The sequence below is a fragment of the Ornithorhynchus anatinus genome, chromosome 11 (assembly GCF_004115215.2).
Source record: "Ornithorhynchus anatinus isolate Pmale09 chromosome 11, mOrnAna1.pri.v4, whole genome shotgun sequence".
Classification (NCBI taxonomy): Eukaryota; Metazoa; Chordata; class Mammalia; order Monotremata; family Ornithorhynchidae; genus Ornithorhynchus; species Ornithorhynchus anatinus.
This window is the reverse complement of record NC_041738.1, coordinates 47,177,955-47,204,884: the sequence shown is the minus strand read 5'-3', so window position 1 is coordinate 47,204,884 and position 26,930 is coordinate 47,177,955. Positions and strand designations below refer to the sequence as shown.

General features: G+C 43.0%; 1 protein-coding gene across 1 annotated transcript in view; it reads left to right on the top strand.

Annotated features, from left to right (window-relative positions):
* Positions 1-21,042, top strand: part of CRISPLD2 (cysteine rich secretory protein LCCL domain containing 2) — a 48,565-nt gene extending 27,523 nt beyond the window's left edge. Inside the window, exons 12-15 of the mRNA XM_001509865.5 lie at positions 369-441; positions 1,198-1,273; positions 9,228-9,361; positions 17,309-21,042. Coding sequence (XP_001509915.1) covers positions 369-441; positions 1,198-1,273; positions 9,228-9,361; positions 17,309-17,363 — 338 coding nt within the window. The 3' untranslated portion in view covers positions 17,364-21,042. The remainder of the gene's footprint in view (positions 1-368; positions 442-1,197; positions 1,274-9,227; positions 9,362-17,308) is intronic.
* Positions 21,043-26,930: the final 5,888 nt, after the last annotated feature.

Below are 26,930 nucleotides of genomic sequence, written 5' to 3'. Positions count from 1 at the left end.
CAAGGGGAATGACTGTTTTGAGCCACAGCTTAGTTTGTGGATGAAACTCTTACCTTTCTTGAACCCAGGCCCAATAAATTCTTAAATACTCACCCCCCCACCTCCACAGTACTTGTGTAGATGTATTTCTAGTCATGGCCTCCTTTATCTGAATTTAATTTCAATGTCTGTTCCCCCCTCTAGATTGTAAACACTTTGAGGGCAGGGATTTGTCTACTTACTCTACTGTATACTCCCAGGAGTTTAGTACAGTGCTCTGCACACAGTAAGCAGTCAATAACTACTTTTGATTTTTCTATAGGCATAAACTTAAGCCCATTGGCTACCAGAGCTCTTTTAAACCTTTCTCGACTCTTTTGTTCCCACAGTGCAGACTCTGGATTGTTACAGTACGGTGGCAGAACTGTGTCAGTTTGAAAAGCCAGGAACCCATTGCCCAAGGTAACACCAAGACAGCAGAACTGAGACAACTGTTAAAGAATCCCTACTCCTGAACCCAAGGGGTGGTCACGGGTAGTCAACCTCCAAGACTGGTGGAGATTCTTCACTGGTGTTAGGGATTTAAAAGGATGATCTGGATCCCAGTAGCCTCCGAGTTAAACTGGAGATGAAGATGGGAAATTTTCTCCTCCATCTTATCAGTTTGACCAAATTCACCACTCAGCTGAGTCCATAGTTCTGTCATTTATGTCTGTTTTTATTACTTAAATATGTAGTCAGCAGAGAACAGGATTTTGACCTTCATCTGCCAAATTCTTATTGTTTTCATTGGAATAAGATGACTCCTGTTCCACTTTCTTAACCTAAGAGAGTTAATTTGAGATGATTCTGAGTGAGTTTTCAGCTACCTAGGTTTCTGTAACTTGAGGGCCAGTAATTTGACTCCCCTAAATAATATACACCCCCTAAACCAGCTTCAGAAATTTGGAAGCCAGGCAGGTGTATTTGCTCTGAAGTATCATAATAGTGCTTCTAAATTTCCCAATTTTTTTGTGCACCAAAAATTAGTGTCTTAATTAACTCCTTTGAGATGTAAAAATACAGCATGCCATTAATCCATCAAATTATCTTCCTAAATAGAAAAAGGGCCTTGTGTGGATCCTGATTTAGGCAGTCAGGTGCTCCAAGAACTCAAAAATTCACCTTGTTTTTCTCTGGTGGTTGGAAGAAAAGAATAATTTTCTATATGTTTTCCAGAATTTACTGTCCAGCTCACTGCAAAAATGAACCATCCTATTGGGCTCCAGTGTACGGCACCAACATTTATGCAGATGTGAGTATGTTTAAACACCTTAATGAGCATTCTTGAAAGCCTCTCATGACCTTGTTTATGAAATGGTGCAATCTAACAGGAAAAGAGGAAGTCTGACACTTGGCATGTTGGGCAGCTCCCCTCTTCCAGTCTGGACCTCAGTTTCCCCATCCTTTATCACTTTATCCTACATAAATCTCTAGGTTTGGTTGAGTATTCATTAGTGAGTTGTCAGCTAAGGACCTTGAGCTCTCTGGGAAACCAGTTTTCTGAATTTCCCACTGGCAAAGATACCGTTCTACTGATAATTTGCCTAAAAAAACTTCTGGTATTTAAGTGCTTTCTATATCTCAAGCACTGAAGTAGATATAAGATAACCAGATCAGATATAGTCCCTCTCTCACATGGGGCTCACAGTATAAGGAGGTTAAGGAGGAACAGGTATTTAACCCTCATTTTACAAATGAGGCACAGAGAAGTGGAAGTGGGTTGCTTCTCTTTTTTAATGGCATTTAAGTGCTTACTATGTTCCAGGCATTGTACTAAGCACTGGTGCAGATACAAGATAATCAGGTTGGACATAGTCCATGTCCCACACGGGACTTATGATCTTATTCACCATTTTATAGATGAGGTAACTGAGGCACAGAGAAGTAAAGTGACTTGCCCGAGGTCACATAGAAGACAAGTGGTGGAACCCATATTAGAACCCAGGTTCTTTGACTTCCAGGTCTGTGCTTCATCCATTAGGTCACAGGGCAGTGGCAACGGGCTTATGGGAGAGAAGGGCTCTGCCTGCAGGGAAGGGTGAGAGGAAGAAGAAGGGGGCTGGTAGATTCTGGGGAAAAGGCCACTGGCTGCAGGAGGATCTGGAGGCTCCAGAAGTAGGGAAAAACTATTTACCTTGGGGAAAGTAAGACAGAGGGGTGGCTTAACCATCTTCACGCCTCAGAAGGGTTTCTCTCCAGGAATGTTAACCAACGACTCTCTTCTTCCACAGTGGGCAGAACAAAAAGAAATGGAATCATTGCAGCACTTTTCAGATCTTTTAAGGATCTTTTTCAGAATTGTAAGCATTAATAGACCTTAGAATGGGTCCTTAAAGGAAATTGCAGAATCCCCTTCCCTAGAGTCCTCTCAGACTGAAATCTATCTCTCTATATTAGTTTAGTGGCAGTATGCCTGGAAGCAGGGGAGTGGGCCTGGGGACCTCTATCTGAATGCTCTGGCAATGAAGGCAAGAACATTCACTCCTTTAGCACAGGGTCATATAAGAAAATCAGCCTCAAGGCCCCTACCATTTCCAGGACCAAGCCCAGCATGACATCTTTTCTCTTCCTGTTGTTCTAAGGAGTCATGAAGAGTCATGAAGTAATTTTTGAACATTCAGAAACAGCTACTAGAGTCCTGTGGGTAGAGCTGGAGGACAAGGGTGTGTTAGCCAGTCAGTGGCCAGGGACCCCCCCCCCCAAAGCAGAGAGTTGTACATTTCTGTTGCTGCCCCCTGCATTCGTTTGCTCTGCCACCCTCCCCCTAGGCCCCGCTCCTCTCCAGCTCTGCCTACAAGCTGAAGGGGTCGACCCACGTTTAAAATAGTAGCGGTTGGGGAGGGAAACTGGAAGAATTGATTCTGGATGTGTTAGAAAACATCAGCTTGAGGAGAAAGTGAATGAGAATCTTCTTGGCCCCATAAGAACAGGATCATGAGGGAAGAGGTAGAAAAGCTTTTTGAATTAGTGATAAACCCCAGGGCCCTGGAGCTGGGACAGAGCAAACAAACAGATGCTCGGTGGGTTGCTGAGTGGGCACCTTGGGCCAAAAGCAGCAATAGGAAGAACAAGCCCAGCTTGGTTTGGAAGAGGCAGATTGTGAAGGGGGTAGGGGAAGTGGAAAGAACCAGGCAGGTTGTTGGATCTCTGGTGGGTGTGCATGGAAGCTCCTTTCTGAACCTCCAACAGGTTAGGAGACCCAGGTCCCAGAGACTCTTCTGGGCCTATTTAAGAAGTAAAATTTCACTGAAAAATGTTCAATGGTGTGTCTCTCTCCTTGGAATCTTTATTGCCTCTTGGAGGTGGTTCCACTTGGTCTTACAATTTATGACACTTTCAGGGAACAGTACTGCATCCACTGTGTGAGAAAGCTGTACTAGGCCCTAAGGAAAGCACAGTTAAAGTAACCAAAGGGGTCTCTACCCTCAAAGATCTCAATCTTATAGGACTTGCAGTATGGTCTGGCAGCCAGATGACTATATAACACCAGCATCCCAACAACTACAGTCTTTGACTAGTAGAAAGATGACAGGCCTGGAAATCCAGAGAAGTGAGTTCTAGGTGAAACTCTTCCACCCCCTTTGCTGTGTGACCTTGGGAAAGTCACTTAAGAACACTCTCCCTCTATAAAGTGGGGATAAATTGCTTGAAAGATAAATTCTTTCACCCTGTTAGACTGTGAGCTCCATGTCAGACAGGAACTTTATCCTATCTCACTATCTTGTATCAGAGAAGCAATGTGGCCTACTGGAAAGAGCACAGGCCTGGGTGTCAGAGAACTTGGGTTCTAAACCCTAGTCTGCCACTTGTCTGCTATGTGAGCTTGGTTAAGTCACTTAACCTCTCTGTGCCTCAGTTCTCTCATCTACAACTTGGAGATACCTGTTCTCCCTCCTACTTAGACTGTGAGCCCCATGTGGGACCTGATTATCTGGTATCTTCCCCAGAACTTTAGTGCAATGCTTGGCATATAGTATGTGGATAAAAAATACAATTGATTGAAATATCTGCATTATTACTGTCATTAGAGAAGCAGCGTGGCTCAGTGGAAAGAACCCGGGCTTGGGAGCCAGAGGTCATGGGTTAGAATCCCGGCTCCACCACCTGTCAGCTGTGTGACCGTGGGCAAGTCACTTCACTTCTCTGTGCCTCAGTTACCTCATCTGTAAAATAGGGATTAACTGTGAGCCTCACGTGGGACAGTCTGATGACCCTGTATCTACCCCAGCACTTAGAACAGTGCTCGGCACATAGTAAACGCTTAACAAATACCAACATTATTATTATTATTATTATTATTATTATTATTATTTCCCCAGCTCAAAGAAAAGTGCTTGACTTACCAGTAAGTGCTTAATAAATAACATTTAGACATCAGCCTTCCAAAGTAGTCGAGATTAAGTTGCTCCAGTGAGGCCAGAGAAAGTTATTTTCTCAAACTCATGATGGAAGGAGAAAGGTCCTTCTTCTCTTAGGTTTCCTGACAGCTGCTGCCCAGAGAACAGGTTCCACATGCTAACATCCCCCACTGGGGGAGAACTAAAGTGTGGAAAGAAGTACAATGGCTTCCTGTGGTTTATTCCTAAATTTAAAGTTCATTCTTGGGGATTTTTCACCAAAGACTGAGGAAGAATGGACTCCACTGAGAGAATCCTGGAGAGTTAACTTTAGATTTAGAAACAACAAGCCAGGAGAAGCCACAATCACTCCTTGCCACCCCTGAAGTCCCCACCAAATGAGAAGGATGGAGAGCCAGCAGGAGTTGAGGGGTCACTGCCCAAAGCCTTTCGAATCCCTGGTTGCTCCTCAGCTTTGAAGACTTCTGTCCTAGCCAACAGCACAGGTCTGTTATGGCTGGTGTTTGCTCACAGAAGTAGAGAAACCATTTCTTGAGAAGTAGAAGGAAGGGGCCTGAGGAGAGAGCATACCTTGGGTCGGGCTCAAAATGCCACTTGCAAAGAAGCAAACGGATTGAGGTGATGAGTAGATCTGTGGAGCCTAAGAGCCAGAGACGAGCTTTTGACTATTGGGATTCTATAGGGTGCTGGGCAACTAAGGGAAGAAATGAAGGAGAAGACAAGAGGAAATCTAAGATTCTCAAGTCCCAGAGTAAGGCTGCCCTAAAAAGGCTATTTCCAGAGCGAAGAAAAATCCTTAGCTTTTGCCCAACTTCTGAGACAGGATGGGTGCTTAAAAATAGACAAATTAAATCCACATTTTGCCCAGAAACTTTGGATATAAAGAATGGGTCTTCTCTGTCTCCAGAAGTGTGCACTGTGTGCTTCATTTGGGACAGAATGCACTATGGCAGGTCATTTAGTTGGCAGGAAAGCTTGGTGACATGGCTGGCCGGACAGAAAGGGATACTGTGCACCGTTGGAGGGGATGTTTTGTGCTATGGGAGAGGGAGGAAGGGGAAAGGATGTGATGTGCTTCAGATGGGTGTTCGTCTGACACATCCTTAAGCATTCCCCAACTGAACACTTAAAAGTAATTCTCAGGAAATTTGAATTCTGCTTTTTTTGGAAACAGTCTTTTTTCTATTGAGGGTGGGGAGGTCAAGGGAGGAGAAACCCTTTTGGCTCAGGCAGAAAATTTCCAACTTGCCCAGGTCCCAAAGGAAGGACGGGCTCTCTACTTGACTGTGGAGGAGTTTGGGGTGTATTTTCATACCCAGATATTTGCCAAATGCTTTGGACTGAGCAAAAACCCAAACCATATTTTACTCAGGACATTTCCCTCTTCATCTGCAGCTCCCTTGTGGTATATTCTGTAAGAAACATCATCTGTTCCTGACTCCTAGAAACTTAACTCTTCACAAAGTCATTTGGCTCAGAGCCTTCTGTTACCCACTGTCCCTTTTGCTGCTTTTCACCTCAGAACTTGGTGGTTGTGTTTTGCCAAGGGCAAGCAGAATACAGGGTGTGAAAGATTTGGAACTGGCTTCTAAAGCCAGAAGGCACTTTGGGGTCCCATCTTGGGTAAACTATGCCCTTTCTTTGGAGGAGCTATCGAAGGGCATTCTTCTCCAATGCAGGTATCTCTTTGCATCTTTCCCTTGATGGACTTGTGAATTCTGGAAAAAGACATTGGCTCTGGCATTTCAGTACAGGGCAAGGAAAAGATGTTTGATGTGGCCTTGTAGGAGAAGTAATAGGAAATGGACTTCCATTACATTGGAAGGTATTGCAAATAGATGGTACTCTCCACAAGGAATAAGTGATAAGGGAATGCTTTACCAAGGGAAGTTGGGCACCCTTCTAATCTGGAGATTTTAGAGGACAAAATTCCTTAGAGGCCCTGGGATTTCTACAGCCCAGAGGTGTGGGAATTAGCAACAAATTGTAGATATTCAGGTTGCATCAGAATTTAGAGGTGCAGAGAGCACAGTCCATACTTCAAAGCTCTGAAAGAGGAAGGGTGGGAAAGGAAGAGAATAAGAGGAAGGGAGAGTTTTTACCGAATCACAAAATATCAGAATACCGTCTCCTATTAGAGGAGCCATATTCTCAATCGACTCATGATGGGATTTATGGAGAGGAAAATTAGTGGCCCATCTTTGTTCAGGAACACTTGGGAGAGGAGAGGACACAATTAAGTGTCTGGGAATGTGAGATAAAGCTTTTGGCTTTTGAGCATTTCTCATTGGAGAGGCAATTAGTTCAAAGGGATTTCCTGAAGAAGGAAGCTTGCATAATGAAGCTGATTTTATCACCAGTGGAAATCACACTCCTCTGACAAACCCCAAGAGTGTATTACAGAGTAAACAACTGTAGAGTTACCCAATAGAAACTACAAAGGCACAACAATTTCTCAAAGCAACTTCCGTCAGATCAGCCCACAGAGAAGAATGACACCTCGTATCCAAAATTGCCAACGTTTTCTCCCCGTCATCTTTCTCTTACCAAATGCACAATTTGAAAATGAATGAAATAAATATTCCCTTCAGTTTTCTTGACACAAAGCATTACCCACTCCCTCTAAAGGAGTGAGGACCTATTTTCAGTGCTGAGCCAAAACCTCCAATTCTCCATAAAGTTATTTTGAAGCTTATTGTAAATTTAGCTGGATTGCAGTGGACAAGAAGCTGTAAACACCCAAATTACAAGTAAATTCTAGTTTGCAATAAATTTGCTTTGCCCAACAGGAGAATTGAGAGTGTTGAAAGTGAACAAACTGCATGAGAACATGTTTAGACTCATTCCTTTGTTTATGCCTTTTTATGTTCTTTTTTTGAGGATTTTTGCATAAAACACCCAAGGTTCCTTGGCATTAGATGTTGCAATTCCTTCATTGTCAAATGAGTAAATGGAGACAGCATAGGGTTGGGCATTATCCAGGGTGATTCAGTGAGTCAGAAGTGGCAGAAGAGGAGGACTTCTGATCATTATCATGATTATTCTTTTTATATTTAAGTGCTTTGTGTGTAGCACTGTTCTAAGTGTTGGAGTAGATATAAGTTAATCAGACTGGACAAAGTCCCTGTCCCACATGGGGCTTACAGTCTAAGAAGGAGGGAGAACAGGTCCTGCATCCCCATTTTACAGTTGAGGAAACTGAGGCCCAGTGAAATGACTTGCCCAAGATCATACAGCAGGCAAATGGCAGAGCTGAGATTAGAACCCAGGTGCTCTGACTCCCAGGCTTTTAATCTTTCTACTAGGCCTTGCAGTTTCTATTCACTGTGACTGAGTCTGCACTCCCGCTAGGCTACAGTACCTCTTAATTAGAAGTTTTAAATCTCAAGGGGAAAGGGAGAGATTCAGCCATTTTTGTAAAACACATTGCTGGGTGGTTAATGCAGCAGTGATAATATTCTTTCCTAAGGTGACTTTCGTAATGACAGGATGCAAGAGTGATAGGGTGCTATGCCAAAGGCTTCCCCAGAAAGAAGGGCAAGGGCAGTTTAATCTAGAGGGGACAACTGCTGTATTTACATAGGCAGGAGAGCATCAGGATGGGGAAAAGAAGAACTAAGAAATTACCTCTTAAACTCTCTTTCTTAGTAGATACCAGAGGGAGGCTTTCTCAGTCCACTTGTGCAGTTTCATTTTCTGAGCCAACTTTAGATTGATTAATTACCCAATACAATCTAGAACAAATTCAGAGCATCTCTTTTAGACAAACTGTTCCCTTGCTGGGTTTACCATAAATAGAAGCAAAATCAAACAGTGAAAAGCTGCCAGGAGATAGGTTATCCAAAATAATAAATATATAGGGATTAAGGAAATCTACCTTTTATGGACAGGGAGGAAATTGTGTAAACTATAGGATTCCAAGGCAATTTAAACAAATTCTTTTGAGATTTGTAAAATTGCACCCACATTTGACCCTGAGGATGGATCTGGAAAGTAGATTTTTTTTTCTACATTTCAATATTCTTAAAAATATTTTTGAGAGACTATTGTTCTTTTTTAATTAGCTGCATATAAATCCTGGTACCCTAAATTATTATCAAGTGCTGGCATTCAGTGTTGCTTTTGGTTTTCTGTGTAAGTATCTGTCATATCAATCTGCTGGTAATAATGCATGTTCCAACGAAAACCTAATGAAAATATAATGAAGAGGAAAAATTGGTAAAAAGAAATTTTTGTTGCTTAGGCTATGCTTCTTGAAGGCAGGGAAAATGTCTCTTAATCAGTGGAATTTATGGAGTGCTTACTCTGTGTAGTGAACTGTACTAAGTGCTTAGGAGAGTACAGTCTGAGAGAATTGGAAGACACATTCTTTGCCTGCAAGGAACTTGCAGTAAAGAGGGGGTGACAGACATTAATAAAAGTACTTCTTACTTCTGATATACTTTCCTAAGTGCTTAATGCAGTGCACCGCACCCAGTTGATCCTCAATAAATACCACTGCTACCACCACTCACTGTTGTGACATTGCATTTTTGGACATCAGCATTTATTTCGGGAAGAGTAAAAAGCTTCTCACAATGTTTAACCTCAAAGGATTGTGAAAAGCAACTCTCTTCATTCATGGCCCTCGGTTGACATTCAAAGAGGCGCATGTCCTTCAGCACAGTACTGATGTTACGATGACGCGGGTACTCTGAAACGCCAAAAGATGAAAATAATGTGGGAGTGGTTCCATATTTTGGACTCTGAAGCTGGGGAAGTCCCCTTGTGTCCACCTTAAAATCCTTTCCTGATTTTGCCAAATATGATTGAATCTCTAGGTTAATCAATTCTATTTCACTCTTCCAGAATTCTAGTGTCTGCAAGACAGCAGTACACGCTGGAGTCATTAAAGATGAAACCGGAGGGTACGTCGACGTGATGCCCGTAGATAAGAAGAAGATTTATGTCGGTTCAATGAGGAATGGAATTCAGTCTGAAAGGTAGGGCCACATCTTTTCTACTCTTGGAACACTTGGACTGTTAATATCCACCTGGGCTCTGGAGAAGCCAGAAGATGTAAATTAAAGGGCAATGGGTGATACCTGAGCTAACTCAAATATTTAAATTTCATTCCTAACTCAAATATCTTAATTTCATTCCTATCTTGTGCAAACTCTTGACCCTCTTTGAGTTAAGAATGTGGATGTTTTGTAAGACTTCCACAAACTGAGTCTTTATGGAGCAGTTGTTTGGCTGACCATCCTGCACTGTAGGTCAATCCTAGAGCATTTTAAAACATGCAAAATTGTTTGTCACTTAGAGTTTCCCCTTGGATTTTCCATTCAAGTCATTGCTAATGGATGTCAGCAAACCAGATTCCCACAACCCATAGCTTTGGCCTGATTGTCCTGGCATATTAACTCCATTCTGCAGATAAATACATGGCCTGTTACAAATTATTCTTTCTCTCCCATCTTTTGGAAACACGGCAGACTTTAGGAAAGGAAATGCCATTGGCTCAATGGAAGGGAAATTGAGATGCTGATTAGGTGGAATTTTTGGCCTACAGAGGAAGAAAATCCCAAGGGATAAACAAATGGGCTTTTAAAAAGGAAATAACACCCTTGAGAGAGAGATTGAGCTCAAGCTGGCTTGGTGCTAGAATGTGAGCATTTTTCCATGACTGCTCTTGGCACCGAGGAACTGGGATTTGAAGAAAGAATACTGAGCAGGTTTCTTGCCCCCTGGATATCATATCATTTTCTTTAGATGGAGATCTTGATAATAAGGGAATTATTCATTAGATTAATCTCCATAATTTAATGGAACCACGAAGATCCCAAACATAAAAGTATGCACAGAATTCAAAGGTCCTTAGATCAGATAACCTTGGCCCTAGTTCTGGAACCATTTAGTTACACCTGAAAAAAGGAGCTCATCTACAAAAAACTAGGGAAGAAAAGGAGATTACTGACCCTGTTTCATCCTAGGGTTGTTATTGAGGTCTACTGAAAGGGCTTTATGGTAGAAAGATTTAAAGTGCTGGATTCCTGCCTCCCCCTCAGTGCATCAATCAAGCAATCAATAATATTTATTGAGCACCGACAGAGTGCAGAACACTGGTATCCTCCTTTGTCCTGGAGTTCCCCAAAACCGTCAGAGATCCCGTGACTTCACAGTCAAGCTGAAAATCAGGCAAATGGAACAGACAAAAGTCTGTGTGTTAACTTCTTTTTTGTCATTTAACTTGACTCAAAGCACCAGGCCTCAGAGCAGTTTCCACAACCCTTTACTACCCACCCTTTGCTTCTCCAGATTCCTAAATCCAAAACCAAATGAAAAGTCCAGCATTTGCTTTCCAAAATATGGTACAGGGTTTCGTGACTGAACCAAGTGAAATGATGATGATGATGACAATGATGATATTTAAGTGCTATGTGCCAAGCACTGTTCTAAGCACTGGGGTAGATAGAAGGTTATCAGGTTGTCCCACGTGGGGCTCACAGAATTCATCCTCATTTTACAGATGAAGTAACTGAGGTACTGAGAAGTAAAGTGGCTTGCCCAAAGTCACACAGCCGACAAGTAGGGGAGCCGGGATTAGAACCTCTGACTTCCAAGCCCGTGCTCTTTCCACTAAGCCTTGCTGCTGCTCTAGAAACTGTCCCTGTGGCAGTGCAGATTTCTAGTGTGTTGGCTCATATTAGTGCACCATCCTCTTCAGCCCCCCAGAAACCCCTCATCATGTATGTCAGTTTGGGAAATATCTGTGAAGATAAGGAGGGGGCTGTGAACTGTGGCGGTGGACAAGTGGGAAGAATAGTCTGTTTTTCCAAACAGGATTAAGGACCATCCAAGATAAAACTAGGGTTTGGGAGTAGAGGTGACAAGATGGGGCCATAGAACAAAGTGTGAAAGTGCTCTTCACACAATAAATGCTCAATTAATAATAATAATAATAATAATGGTATTTAAGGGCTTACATGCACTAAGCACTGGTGGCGGGGGCGGATAGAAGGACATCAGATTTGACACAGTCCCTGTCCCATGTGGGGCTCACAGTCTCAATCCCCATTTTACAGATGTGGTAACTGAGGCACAGAAAAGTGAAGTGACTTGCCCAAGGTCACACAGCAGACAAGTGGCAGAGTTGGGATTAGAACCCATGACCTCCTGACTCCCAGGCCTATGCTCTATCCACTACGTCATGTTCCTTCTCAGTCAATCGATTGATTGAAAGAGTCCTGCTGGTGTCAGCAGTCTGCTGGGGAAGGCACGGCTACCTGACTCCTTGAATGCTAGTTCCTTCCCCTTGTGCTTGTCCTGGGGGTGGAACTTAGGGGTCGGCTGCCCCATCACGTCAGTTCCCATGCACAGACGCCATCCAGGGCCCAGGGTTCACTCGGAGGAGTCCCAAATATATGAGGTTGAATGAATGGACTGTGAGAAAAGCCAAGGGCTTAATCCCCCAGCACAGCAGGAAGGGCGTCTCCTAGGACTGACGGCAGAAAAGACCGAGAGAGATCTGTGCAGGACTCACTTCGCTCCTCCTCTTTTTTTTTAAATGAACCTTCCCTTCACCCTCTTGCCCTGGGAGCAACTGGTTGAGAAATATTCCCAGAGACAGCTCCCATCGGGCGGCTGTGGGAACAGGAGCCCCGGGACCTACTCCAGAAACGGAGTGACGGGGTTTTTTCGGGAATTTCGGGAACGGATGTAAAGTACCCAAGAGGTGTATGGGCTTGTGGATATAAAGTGAAAAAGGATTTTTGTCATTTAGATAAATATGTAAAGCTGGCCAGATTGGCTAAAATGCAATAGGTTTGGAAAGGGACAATGCTAAGGAAACTTGTCCTTTGAAGGATTGACTCTTTAGAAGCTTCGTAACCCAGCTTGCGCATTTGAGAGTGAACTAAACTGACAGGTGATGCTATTGCCCCCTGCTCCACCTCCACTTTGAGCTGGCTAGACATGAGGTGTTTGGGACTTTGGTTTTGATTCAGCAAGAGCAGAGGGACGAGGGGTGTGGGAGGGAGGGGGCTGGAAATGGAGGGAGCATGCATGACTTGAAGTCCTGAGATTTGCAGCCTTGAGGTATGAACCAGACAGACTACTGTGCGTAAGCAGATTTAGAGTATGGAAGCCTGGAGCTTTTCCAACCCAGACTGGAAACCAGAGACTCCACTCTTAATTTTGGAGCTTGGTCAAAATATGTCTTTTGCAACTAGGTCTGCCCCGTCTCCAAAGATGGCAAGAGAGGTTTCATCCTCCCATTAACCTGTGTCTGTCTGCCTCTGTGGGCCCCTCTCCCCATTTCTCCCTCTGTCTTTCTTCAACTTGGTCTCTCTTTGACTCTTTCTTTTCTACTCTCTTTTTCTTGACTGTCTCTCTCAATCACTCTCCGATTCTGTCTCTCTCTGACTGTCTCTGACAATTTCTCTGACTGTGACTGTCTCTGACTCTCCCCAGCCCCCGCCCGGATGACTGTCTCTGACGCTGTCTTCGACTCTTTTGATGACTGTATCTTTCCTTCTCTGTTTCTCTCTGACTCCATTTCTCTCTCTGCCTTTCTCTGTTTCCCTCTCTCTTTCCCCACTGCTTATAGCCCAGTATTTCACTCTGAACAACTCTGCACTGGGTTGTGGGTTTTGGCATCAGTAAAATTGGTTCATCAGCCATGAAAGGGTATAAATTGGACAGGATCCCAGCTTTGGGATTATTTTTTAGAGTGTCCCATTTTTAGCAGACATATGGAGAAGAAGCTGGAAAATGTTACTGTCAGCTACCAGGAGGGACAGAGGCTCTGGAACCTTTCACCTCACCACTTAAATCTATGGCTAGAAAAGCCCCATTGGGCAGTGAACATTGTGAGAAACAGGGACAATTCTTCTGCATTATTTATCTTTTTGATCTTAATGACAGATAACTGGAATTTGGTTGTGTTTTCTGTACATTCATCCCATTTTTGTGTGTGTGTGTGTGTGAGGGGAGATTTCCAGAGACAGAAACTCTAAGGCTGTCCACTCCAGATCTAATTGGCTCTGTAGTTTAACCAAATTGAGACAGTCCTTCATTCTCCAAGATCCCGAGGAATCTGAGCTGTAGACTTCCTGTCTCCTCTGCCAGTCTCCTTCTCTGTCTCCTTGGTGGGCAACTCCACAACCACCATAAATGACAGTTGAAACAGCTGTTCCATTATAAAACGCATGTTTTTTACTCCCTCCAAACTTCCTCAAACTGTTTGCCTCTGGGGATTGAATTTCAAATGTGGATTCCCTGCCTAAATGTGATTTTTTTTCTTTTTATAACTTTAAACGGTGCCAAGTGAGTGTGTCAAGTATGCAAGTTCACATCCCTGCTTCAAAACCACCACACTGCTTGGCAGAAAGGGCAGGCTTGAGTCAGTCAGTTGGTTAATGGTTAGTTCCACACCTCCTGCCTGACAGAGGGAGGAAAGATGGGAGGAGGGGGCTGGGGAGACAGTTTTTCTAGACAGTGGTTGCCTGCAGGATACCTGACCTAGGATCAGCAGAAGATGCACACAGGGTCATTCATTATTATTAAGGTATTTAAGTGCTTACTATGTGTCAGAGACTGTTCTAAGCATTAGGGTAGGTACAGGTCAGATGCAGCCCCTGTGCCACATGGAGCTCACAGTGTAAATAGAGGGAGAACAGGTGTTTAATCTCCATTTGACAGGAAACTGAAGCACAGAGAAGTTAAATGACTTGCCCAAGGTCACACATCAAATAAATGGCAGAGTCACCTAGAACCTATGTCCTCTGACTCACAAGCCCGTGTTCTTTCCACTGAGCCCTGCTGTTTCTCATCCAAAGAAATCAATGTCTCTGGGACGTACAACAGGATTGAACCTGTGGAGTTGTTGTTCTGGAACAGAGACAGAAGCAGGGTGATCTTTATGAATGGGCCTCTGCCCCTCAAGATGTAAACAAGAAAGAGACATCCATTTATGTCTTTTCTTCTGGATATTTCCAAACCGATGATCACTTCCCAGCAGATTTTTGCAGTTTAGCTTGCACTGCCAGGAGCGGCGGGTGTGGAAAGGCATGAAAAGACCCCTAGAAAAGCTATCTCATATCTCTAAAAAGGGAGAAAGCTATTCTTCACTAAAGGGGCCCCCTCCCTTTCCCTAAAGCCAGGGATACCAGGAAACTAGAGCAGAGGTTTGGTGCCTGCTAATTAAGGGGACTCAATCTGCACTGTTTTGCCTAAATCCTAGAAGGACCACTTCTCCTTCCACAATAGCCCCAGCCATCCTACTTTGCAACCCTTCTATGAAACAGAATTATATCAATTTTTCATCATGGAGCTCATAAGTGCATTCCTTTCTGGGTCATTTTCAATGCAGCTGGAGGGGAAGAGAAAAATAGAAACCCTCCCCTCTCTTGGCATTGTGTTGCTGGGCATTTTGGGCAGCACTGAGTCACTGAAGCAGGGTGTAACACTGAGCTCTCATTTGCTGTTTAAGTATAAAGTGGTCCTTATAGTGCACAAGGACAGACCAGTAATGTGAGCAAGCCGAGAACTCCCCTTCCCTTAATCCCTTCCCACATGTATGTACCTTCTCAAGAGGACCTCTATTTGAGAAGACTTCCTTTAGTCTCTCCTCTGTCTCTTTAGAGTCTGTCCTGAGGAGCAGGTGGGAGACACTCATTCAATCATATTTACTGAGTGATTACTATATGCAGAGCACTGTACTAAGCTCTTGGAAAGTACAGTCCAGAAACAGAGAGTCAATCCCTGCCCATACCAGGCTTACAGTCCAGAAGGGGGAAGACAGACATCAAAACACTCCAGTTAACCTCAACAGGTTTCATATTTCTTCCAGGCTGACTCAAAATGGCTGCCCTTTGGGAATGGCAGTGTTTGCCAACCAACCTGGTTTGATGTGTATCCCAGTGTCCTACTTCTAGTCTGTTGGGAACATTTTAAGGAGGTGGAGAGATTTCCACAGCTAGCTTTTCAATTCATTTTTCTTCCATTCCTCTCCTTCACATTAGTTCCAGAGTCACATATAAACCACCCAGGGCAGATGCTCATCTAGCTGATTTATAGAGCTTTCCAGGGAGAAGATCCCTCCATCACACTTGGTGACCATATCTGGCTTCCTTTAATTTTTCTGGGCTTTTTTAGGGTAATAGCCTCTTCTTTCAAGGTCAGAGCCTTTCACCCTCTAAGAATCGCCTTCACCTTTCACTCCACAATCCAAAATCTGCTTTTGCTGTTGGCATTTTGCAGTGGAGACTTTGTTCTATTATTAAACAAAATAGTTGGCAGCAGTTTAAAGCTCCCAGCTGCTGCCCGTCTCACTGCCCTGCCAGCCAGTTAGATACTTCAGAAGAGCACTGGTGATTTTTTCCCTTACATTCCAAAAGGACAAGAAAGCCGCCTTTGGTGGCTGTCAAACTGAGATTTCCCTGCTGCAGAGAGTTAGAAAGATGTCCCAGTCTGATTACTGGCTCTTAAACCTGAATAGTGAAGGGGAAAGCTGTGAGTTCTGGAAATCAGCCTGTGAGAGACCAGGAGAAGGTTGGTGACTGAGAGGAAACCAGGGAGGATGATAGGAGATAACTGGGGTCTGAGAGCTTCTGTGAGTCACATGAACTTCTGGGTCCCGCTGAGCTTGGTCCAAGAATCTTCCAAATGTAGAGCTGAGTCTTTAAGCTTCTGAAAGCCCAATTTTTAGCCAACAAGTTCTTGGTTGGTAGCACATTGTTGATTTGGGTGTGGAGTCCCAAGGAAGGTCTGGAAAGAAAGAAATATGGGAGCATATTAGTTTGGGAGATGTCTCAGATTTTCACTGGAGCCAACTTCAGCCAGCATTTACTGCAACATTAGAAATCCAGGCCCTCAGGGAGGGCTAGGTCCCTGTGTGCTCAAGAAGGGGAAATTTGTTAATCTGGAAAGAGAAACTTGGGGAAATTTGCTTTCCATAAAAGTAGGGGAAGACTCTGAGTAGTGTTTCTCATAAATCATCCCCACAGTCACTGGATAATAACTGTCCTCATGTGAGGGACCCTTGCAGGAGTGTTACCATCATTCACTTTCCTTGCTGGCATCGGTTCTAAAGAGCTAGCTACAAAATAAGCACGTCAGAGGATTCCTGTGTCATGTCTTGGCTCCTCTTTATGCCTTTATCACAAGATATGCTCCGTTCTGCTTCATATTCCAAAAGGGCACCTCAAGGGTAGCCAAATGTATGAGGCTGTCCAGAAAATATGAAAATTGGCAATAGAAAACTTTGTTATTGAACTCTTTTTTGTCCCCCGAATGTCTGGTTGCATTTCAAATTGCATGCTCATCTTCTAGACTGTAAGCCTGGTGTGACCTGGGGTTGTCTCTCTCTATTGCTGAATTGTACTTTCCAAGTGCTCTGCACACAGTAAGCACTCAATAAATACGACTGAATGAAAGAATGAATGCCTTCGTCATCCTCACCGTTACCAACAGTGTTTACTGAGCATCATGGAAAGACAAAGGTCAGACATGAGGAGAGTAGCAGCTGTTAGAGCCAACATTAATATGGCAGTAATCTAGGCAGGCTGACACTGTTTGACCTCACACTGCCATGATAAGAAGCAGGTAAAGGAACTTGATCAAAAACTGGAATAAATCAGAGGATGAGACCACTGGGCAAGTATGAGTTGCTTATGGCCACCAAATTTATTTTCAGTTTTGAGATAAAGGGAAGTGTCATGTCAAAAAGAGAGTGCCCTAATGACTTAACCTAGGTTCAAACAGAAATTTTTCAAAGCAAATGGATTTGCCACAGACTGACTTTTCTGTGCAGAACTTCAGTGGGATAATGTCAGTGACTGGGTTCCTATGGTGTGTTGTGCAGAGTTCCCCGGCTCTCTGTCTGAAAAAGCTGATGGCGGGTGGAAGACGCTTCTTGATTCAGGCTCATGATTCTTTTTCTCTTCCAGCTTGAGGACTCCTCGTGATGGGAAGGCTTTCCGAATCTTCGCTGTGAAGCAGTAGACTGCCAGGGCTGGCAGAGTGCGCTTCTTCAGGAGACTGATTTTCTTAAAACTCTTTTTGTTTTTGTTTTTGCAAATTGGAGAGGCAGGAAACTTATCAAATGGCATTGGCTATTGCATCCAGTCTGAGCAAACCCGCCCCATCTCCTTCAGGGAGAACCACCTAGGTTTTAGCAGCTGCCCACATCTCCTCTCCACCAGTTCAGCATCTCTGTTTCTCCCCGGGACACCTGGCATTCAGAGGGAAGGTGCCTAACCCAAGGCATCATCACATCGGGACGTGGGCGCCCCTTGGTGACACCCTGGGACTGGTGCCAATGCTCAGGTGGCCCATTATTAGGAGGCAACCTCAAATCTCTGGCAAGCCAACCACCCCCGATATGGAAGTCAGGAACCTCAGAAACAGAGGAATTTTTTCACAGATGCGTGTGTGTTGGGGGATGAGGGTGGGAAATGGGGATAGGGCAGAGGGATGGTTTTGTAGAATATAGTTTGGGATTAAGTGGTTTATTGTTTAGTTCAGGCCAGCTTAGCTGGTGAGTTCAGGTTGACATGGTAGGTTATATTGTGGGTGAGAGGGTTTGAGTCAGGCAGGATGAAGAATGCGGTGTGTAGAATCATAAACACAGGATCCCTACCAATGGAGAAATGTGGGATTAATTGTTTGCTGGTCAAACAATCTGTAGGGAATAAGAGGCCTGAGTTACCTGTGGGAAAATGAAGGAATAAGGTTCCTGTCCTGGCACATCTCCATGGTTCAGCACACAACCGGTTGTTGTTTTTAACAACCAAATGCAGTTTATTCTATACAGCAGTGCTGGTTTTATCTAGAGTTAAGCAATGATCCAAAAGATTGATGTTATTTTGTCATTCATTTCAATCATGTGAAGTATGTTCATTTTTCTCTTATGTCTTTTTGTTGAGGGTTGGGGCTGATGGACTTCTTTAGAGTTCAAACTTCATTTGCCAGACCCTGATTTCCAACATCTGTGCATCTGTGAGTGGTATCCAAGGTTGACCTTTTTTAAGATGTATGGGATTTGAAATGGATTTTTTTATAATCCTCAGTATCTTAGGCTCTACTTGGATCTTTAAGATCTTCATAAACATGATTTTTTTTTGGTGGGTTGGATTTAATTACAATCAGGCAAGAAACACTTGAGATCTATCTAAATGCCCTTTTAGAGGATATGCACATTTTGTTAATTGTAGCTGGAATGAATCTCCTTACTCCAAGTCTAGTAACCCTTTCTCTCTGGTGAGCAGTATTAAAAGAGGAGCAGTCACAGATGACTGCTCACAAAGCCATCCTTGGGTTTAATAGCTGAGTTATAGAAGGTAACCCATGTGAATTAATTCCTCCCTGGCTAGATCTGGCTTCAAGAAACAGCATTTGCCAAAGTTTCAAGGCTCAGTAGAACCCTGGGTAACATTAGTTTCTGTATCATGTTTGGAGGTCTGATCCCTATTGGAGAACCTTACTGAAGTTCCGTTCTGTGAGGTGAATGAGATTTATCTGAGAGGGTGAAATCCCATGAAATCTAAAGCAAATCACTTTTGCAGAAGTTTGTGTCTCAAATTAGAGACTTTGTTTTCCATGGAATGAATTCTTAGGACTTAGCAGCAAGTTAAAACCTAAGATGGTTTGTACATTCTCAAGAAGTTTTGCCCAGGAAAACTGTTTGGGAGACAAGGCCAAATATTTTATTGCATATGACATTTACTGAATGTGACATTTGAAGGTATGTAGCAAGAAAACAGTTAAAGTTTTATTTTTGCTAAACAGATGTTAAACAGCTGCAAGGTTTTTGGGTTTTTTTGCTTTCTAAAGTGACCACTTGGAATAACTCATAGTGCAAGGTAAATCAGGTGACTTGATTTTAAATCTTGGTGATAATAGGAGAATCATAAAGAGGAATCTCAGAAGTTCATCTGATCAAGAAGCCTCCTGCAAAAATCAGGAATGGAAAAAACTCAGAGTTGTGCTCCATTTGATGTGTACATTTAATTTTCAAATAAAATGTCCCTGCCCTCATTTCTAATAGTGGAGAGACCCCTTAATTCCCATATTATCTGTCTCATTTTTCCTTTCATTCATCATCAATGTATCTTTGAAACAGGAGCAGAAGAGAGAAAAAAAAACTTAGACTCCATGTTGTAATTAAAACATAACCTAGAACTAGTCTGAATCTTGGCCCGGGCTTAGAGGTTCGACTCCTTGAGGAACTGTAATTTGAGGTCACACATCCAAAAAGCCCTATTAAATGCTTATTTGTTGCCAGAATTGTGATTGGGTATAAATTTAGTTATGGCCTTGTTAAGCAAGTATCGTTGGAGGACTAGCTATGGGCCAAAACTTCTGGTCTTCCCATGAAGGTGACTGGGAATTCAACACCTATAAATGGAATTCAATGACCAAGGCAGTGGGAATGTAATGCTTTTTTTAATCAGTGAGAAGACTTATCCAGCTGTGTTCAATAGTCATCGCTTCATGGAAAAATCCATGCCACCTAGTTTGAAAGGCAAATCAGTATCATATAATGAGATTGTTTAGAGAGGAGCCAGAGTGGTGGAGTTGGGGTGGGAATGCTAGGCCTGGTGGTTAGGCCCTTATCCCTCCCTTTCCATCACTTCTTAGATCTGAAGTTTCAACCAGTAGGAGAATTTCTATGGGCAGAATCTATCAGGGAAGGATGGAGGGAGTTTGTCATTGGAAGCGACCAAAATAATCAACCAACCTTTGCTGGGTGTCCCTGGGTGAAGGGCATGTAAATACTATGAAATGAAGTGGCCCTGTCTAATGAGAAGGCTCTATAATATGACTGTTTTCATTTGAGCATGTCTAAAGAGGAAAGATGTGGGGGGCTCTGGGTGATTGTGGCTGGTCCTTTTCAGAAGATCTAACTGGGGTCCACTGACCTCTTATGGCTCATGACTGAAGTTCTTGAAATTCTGCTGGATTTCTCATTGCTGCTTAATTTAAAGCATTCTTTTTTATTTCCTACCATGGAGAAATTAAAACAGGAGAGGGTGAGCATTTAAAATGGAGATAGTCTTTTTTTTTTCCCTGTGTACATCATAAGGAGTGGAGTGGACCACAGATAGAGGCACTGAAGGAGATTCCAGTTCTGGGATCACTGGCTCCACTAGAATGTAAAACGATGTCACAGAATTACAGTGAAGTTCTCAGAGTCAAGCCTTTTAATTCTCCCAAATGGACTTGAAATTTTCAATCAGGTCATTAAGAAGTTGGAAGCTTATTGGTCAGGATCTATTCCTCATTGTGGGTGCTACACAGTGCCTAGCGCATTACTGGAATTTCAAGTGTAAATTAATAAGGTCAATAACATTGGGATGGAGTTGTTTCACCTCTCTTCTCTCCTAAAATATGTGGTTTAGATTTTTCTTGGATTGTTGACTTCGTTCTAAAATCTGAATTTATTTTTAATAGTATTTTCTGTAGGCTATCTCAGCCTGCAGTTTATGTATGTGCTTTTTTCTGTGAAAAATGATGTATTTTACTATTTCCTATGTACAAAATTTTATTGTAAATTGTTTTGCTTTGCATGATCTTCCAGGGGCCATATTTTGTTTTTGAAACTGTCAGTTTTCTAAAATATTTCTGTAAAATACCTTTGTGATTTTGATTCATTTGTGAAATAAAATTCAAAATAACCCAATTTGCTCTCTCAGTTTCTATTATGTCTTTCTAACCCTAAGTCTTTAAGTTAATCTTGGCTTTTTATAGGAAGATTAATGGGTGTTACCTAAGGCTGTTTTGTCCAAGTTTAACAGTGCTGATGGGAGTCAGATTTATTTCATTTTTTTTTTTTTTGGAAATAAAAGAATTCCCCCATTCATCACATTTTCCATTTAGGAGTTCTATAAGATTTCCAAGGAAAAATTCAGAACCTCCTACATGAATTTTTAAAGCATACTCCAACCCACTCATATTTTCACAGCACTGAGAACAGTTGGATAAAGACAAATGCTAGAGCAAGTGTTTTAAGACCATGATCAAAGACCAGGCCTAGATACAGCATGGCAGTTACCTTTAGAGCAGTAGAGTTTATTTGCCTGTAAACTAGTTTCATAGTTCACCATTAATGTAGACTTGCCCCCAATGGATGATGAGATGGAGCAGGTGAGGGAAGTTTAATACTTTAATAAAGTTAATGAAATGAAAGCCCATATTAAGCACAGAATAAAGTTAGGCTTTGTCCTGGCCCTAGGAGCCCATCCAATCTGAAATATAGAGCATGCAAACATGGATTTAAATTTTTAAGAAGGAGTATATCCAGCACTTAAAATAAACTTGGTAAGTTTTCCATTTCCCCGCCCCTACAGTCAATAGTCTAGGCTCAGTGGGAAGAGTTGTGGAGAGGGGGAAGGATTGGGTAAAAGCAGTGCTTAATTTATGTTATGACACTGGGCCCTGGCCTATCTGGAATTGAGCCCTGTGGAGAATTATAATGACTAGTGGATGTCAACTCTTCATCCAACAGCTTAAGGTCTGGCACCTCTTTCCTTAAGCCCTGGGTGAAAGCTGGCATTTATAAAACTCAAAGCACGTTGTTCATTTTCTCATTTGTAACAGGAATACAGGGAGATGGGTTTGCCCAGGGCAAGGGGAAAAGCAGTGTAAGTTTTGCCTCTTGTGCTCTGTCCTCATTCTACGGGACAGCGAGTCCCCAAAAACTCTGTTCCTGTCACAATAGCCAAGCCAGTTAGTGAAGAGGGAAAACGCTCTCAACCTGGGGTCAAGCAGCCAAGAGCTGAGCATTCAATTCTTTCAGTCCTTGTCCCTCTCACTTAGAAAAAGGGGACAACTTTATTCCCCACTAAACTTTGCATTATTAGGATAAATGTTAAAAAGAGAAGATCAGCTACTTCTGTCCCATCTGGATCCAGGTTGTGGGCCTGGGGGAGGCCACAGGATTAGACATAGTTTCATAAGTAGCATGTCGCTCCTGAGTGATTTGCCAGGAACCACTGATTTACAGTAAACAAACTGGCCAGGATCTTCCCACAAATCTTACATTTTAAAAAATGCCAAGAAGTTGCATTAGACAGACTCCTGAAGGGAAATAATTACATTCCAAAATGGAAGAGAACATTGGGCCAGTGAGGGGAACATTGGAATTCGGGGAGTAAAAGAGATGATAAAAGAGAAAATATTCTTTTCATTTTAATCTCTGAAGGATGAAAAAGGCATTTGTTATTTCTCTGGTACTGACCTAGAGAGGAACTACTGTGGCGACCCTGGGAATGAAAATCTAGTTGTCAAACCAAGGAGTGAGGTGTCAGTGACAGTTAAAACCCTGGGTTACAGGCAAAGATAGTTCAAGGATGTTGGGCAGCTTGCCAAGAGTAATGATCCCTGGATTCTCTGAAAAGATGCCCACAATGCTTGATTGGAGATAACTCAATAGGAGCTGCCCAGGATCAATGTTAGAAGTGTGGGGCTCCTACCTTGATAGGGAAGTTCTCCTGATGATGCAGGTCCACTTTCTAAAGCCTTATTACTTCAAGTCTGCACTTCTAATGCAGTAGGAGACAATAGAATATGGCTGATTGAGCCCTACGGTTTCTTCAGCAAGATCTGCACCTCCTGAGGGGTATAGATGAACACTAATAATTTGCATGTTAATGGATGCTATTCAAACAGCAAGGGACAAAAATCATCAATTGACATAGGCAGGAATGATGAAATTAGGCCCAGAAGAACACAGGAAGGAAAAATAACCACATTCATTCATTCAATAGTATTTATTGAGTGCTTACTATGTGCAGAGCACTGTACTAAGCTCTTGGAATGAACAAGTCAGCAACAGATAGAGACAGTCCCTGCCGTTTGACGGGCTTACAGTCTAATCGGGGGAGACGGACAGACGAGAACAATGGCAATAAATAGAGTCAAGGGGGAAGAACATCTCGTAAAAACAATGGCAGCTAAATAGAATCAAGGTGATGTACAATTCATTAACAAACTAAATAGGGTAAAGAAAATATATACAGTTGAGCAGACGAGTACAGTGCTGAGGGGATGGGAAGGGAGAGGGGGAGAGCAGAGGGAAATGGGGGGTGGGGGTATGATAGAGTTCATCGGAAAGGAACTGGGGGTGGAAGAAGGATGTGTATTACTTCAAGCTAAACATGAGTCGGATATAATACTCGAGTTTGGGTCAAGGAGTGCAATATGAAGAAACCAAGATATAATCCTCCTGCTATGATCAACATAGCTCCAAACCTTTCCAGTACAGTAACATGCCCAATTCTGGGTTCCACAAATTAAGCTTTTTTGGAGCACTTCTGGAGAGTTCAGAAGTCAGCATTGAAAATGATCTAAAGTTTGTAAAATAGGGTTTAGTGGGAAGTATACTACAGGATGAGGGATACAGATTAGTTATGAGAATGAATTTTCCTGAGAATAAGGGTTGATGAACCCTGGGATTAAGTTTCAAAAAAAAAAAAGCTGTGGAATCACTTCTGGAGGTCTTGAATATAAAATGCACATACACGCATTCCCTTCCACCTCTATAATCTACTACATACGGATGTATTGGTAGTCTTTCATTCTCACTTGAGATTTTCTCAATTCTAACAAGTGTTGCTTATCAAGCAATTGGCATGGAAAAGATGTATCATTTTTATCTGAGGTATTCACCCTTATCTTTCTAGAATTCTCAGGAACTAAATATTGCACTTTGGAAGCTGCTTGAAAATGCCATGTTGTTAAAATAGTGGCAGATGAGCTTTGCTTGGATGGCCTACATGGGCCTATATATAGAAATGCAAGATTCGGAAACTCTGGGAAGAATTTTTCCATTGTCCATGTGGATTGAGATTTCCATGTTCTTTTTCATATCAGAGTCATAAGGGTGAAATGAGTAAGGAAGAACTGGATTCCATTCCACAGTAGATCATTAGCTTGGACTGCTCTTTGAAATGTGAGTTCTTTTTATGCACTTTACCTCCCCTCTGCCCACCCCCATTTTCTCCCAATCTAAAGTGAACATATTCTCCTTATTACCCTTCAGAAAGTAATACACATCCTTCTTGATGAAAAGCCAAGAATTGTAAGCTCCTGGAGGGCAGGGATCATATCTACTAATACAATGGCACTCTTAATAATAGTAATAATAATGATGGCATTTGTTAAGCGCTTACTATGTGCAAAGCCCTGTACTAAGTGCTGGGATGAACATAAGCAAATCAGTTTGGACACCATCCTTTTCCCACATGGGGCTCACAGTCTCAAATCCCCATTTTACAGATGAGAGAACTGAGACCCAGAAAAATGAAGCGACTTGCCCAAGATCACACAGCAGACAAGTGGTGGAGTCGGATCTGTTGCCGAATTGTACATTCCAAGCACTTAGTACAGTGCTCTGCACATAGTAAGACTCGTCCCTCTCGTTCACCCCACACATCCTATCCGTTACCAAGACCTGCCGGTTTCACCTCTACAATATCGCCAAGATCCGCCCTTTCCTCTCCACCCAAACGGCTACCTTACTATTACGGGCTCTCGTTATATCCCGGCTAGACTACCGTGTCACCCTTCTCTCTGACCTCCCTTCCTCCTCTCTCGCCCCGCTCCAGTCTATTCTTCACTCCGCTGCCCGGCTCATCTTCCCGCAGAAACGATCTGGGCATGTCACTCCCCTTCTTAAACAACTCCAGTGGTTGCCTATCGACCTCCGCTCCAAACAAAAACTCCTCACTCTAGGCTTCGAGGCTCTCCATCACCTTGCCCCTTCCTACCTCTCCTCCCTTCTCTCTTTCTACCGCCCACCCCGCACGCTCCGCTCCTCCGCCGCCCACCTCCTCACCGTCCCTCGGTCTCGCCTATCCCGCCGTCGACCCCTGGGTCACGTCCTCCCGCGGTCCTGGAACGCCCTCCCTCCTCACCTCCGCCAAACTGATTCTCTTTCCCTCTTCAAAGCCTTACTTAAAAATCACCTCCTCCAAGAGGCGTTCCCAGACTGAGCTCCTCTTCCCCCTCTACTCCCTCTGCCATCCCCCCTTTACCTCTCCGCAGCTTAAGCCTCATTTTCCCCTTTTCCCTCTGCTCCTCCACCTCTCCCTTCCCATCCCCACAGCACTGTACTCGTCCGCTCAACTGTATATATTTTCGTTACCCTATTTATTTTGTTAATGAATTGTACATCGCCTTGATTCTATTTAGTTGCCATTGTTTTTACGAGATGTTCTTCCCCTTGACGCTGTTTAGTGCCATTGTTCTTGTCTGTCCGTCTCCCCCGATTAGACTGTAAGCCCGTCAAACGGCAGGGACTGTCTCTATCTGTTGCCGACTTGTTCATCCCAAGCGCTTAGTACAGTGCTCTGCACATAGTAAGTACTCAATAAATACTATTGAATGAATGAATGAATAGTAAGAGCTAAATAAATACTAATGAATGATTAGAACCTATGACCTTCTGACTCCCAGGCCTGGGCTCTATCCACTACGTCATGCTGCTTCTTAGTACAGTGATCGTCACATAGTAGGTGCTCAATAAATCCTATTGACTGATTAATAAATATGGTGCTTTAAATATTCATCACTGCACCGCTCAATCCAAGAGCATGACACATCAGTGTAGTAGACGAATGTCCCTGCTCTACATTCATTTTAAGTTGATTCCAATGAGTTAAAGGCACTTAGTGCTTACTATGTATAGGGCACTGTATTAAGTGATTGGGAGTGCACAATTCTCTTTATAGTCGAATAGACAGTACCCAAATAATGTGCTGTTTCATCCCAAGACTCTAAAATCATAAGCATACCACATCTAATGTGAGCTCACTATGACACCCTTTCTACCCTCAGGCTCTCCTGAGGGTATGACTAAATGAGGGTGTGACTAAATTTCTCCCTAGACCTTACCAGTCATCGTAATACTCCCACAGAGCCCAGTTCCTCTTCTTGTCTCTTGTCTGTAAGCTCGTTGTGGACAGGGAACATGTCTACCAACTCTGTTGCATTGTACTCTCCCAAAATGCTTAGTACAATGCTCTGCACACAGTAAGCACTCAGTAAATACCATTGTTGAAGATGATGGTAATGGCTTCTTGTTCCTTTTTGTCTCCATAATGGCCTAGAAAGTTTGTTATCTTGACGCATTGGTCCCAGATGAAGCTGATTTCTGCTTCTCATTTCTCTGGAGTAACATGGCATAGTGGAAAGAGTAGGGGCCTTGGAGTCAGAGGACCCGGGTCTAATCCCGACTTCTCCACTTGCCTACTCTATGACCTTGGACAAGTCGCTTAACTTTCTGTGACTCAGTTTCCTCATCTTTTAAATGGGAATTACTTGCCTGGTCTCCCTCCTACTTAGACTGTGAGCCCCATGTAGGACAGAAACTCTGTCTGATCTGATAAACTTGCATCTACCCCAAGTATGAGAACAGTGCTTGACACATAGTAAGTGCTTAACAAATACAGCAATAACAGTAATAATTATTATTATTATTCTCATTCTTACCTCTCCAGCCGCCTCTTGATTAGACTATGACAGGTAACCAGCGGTTATCTTGGCATAATCTGAAGACTCCGTGATCAA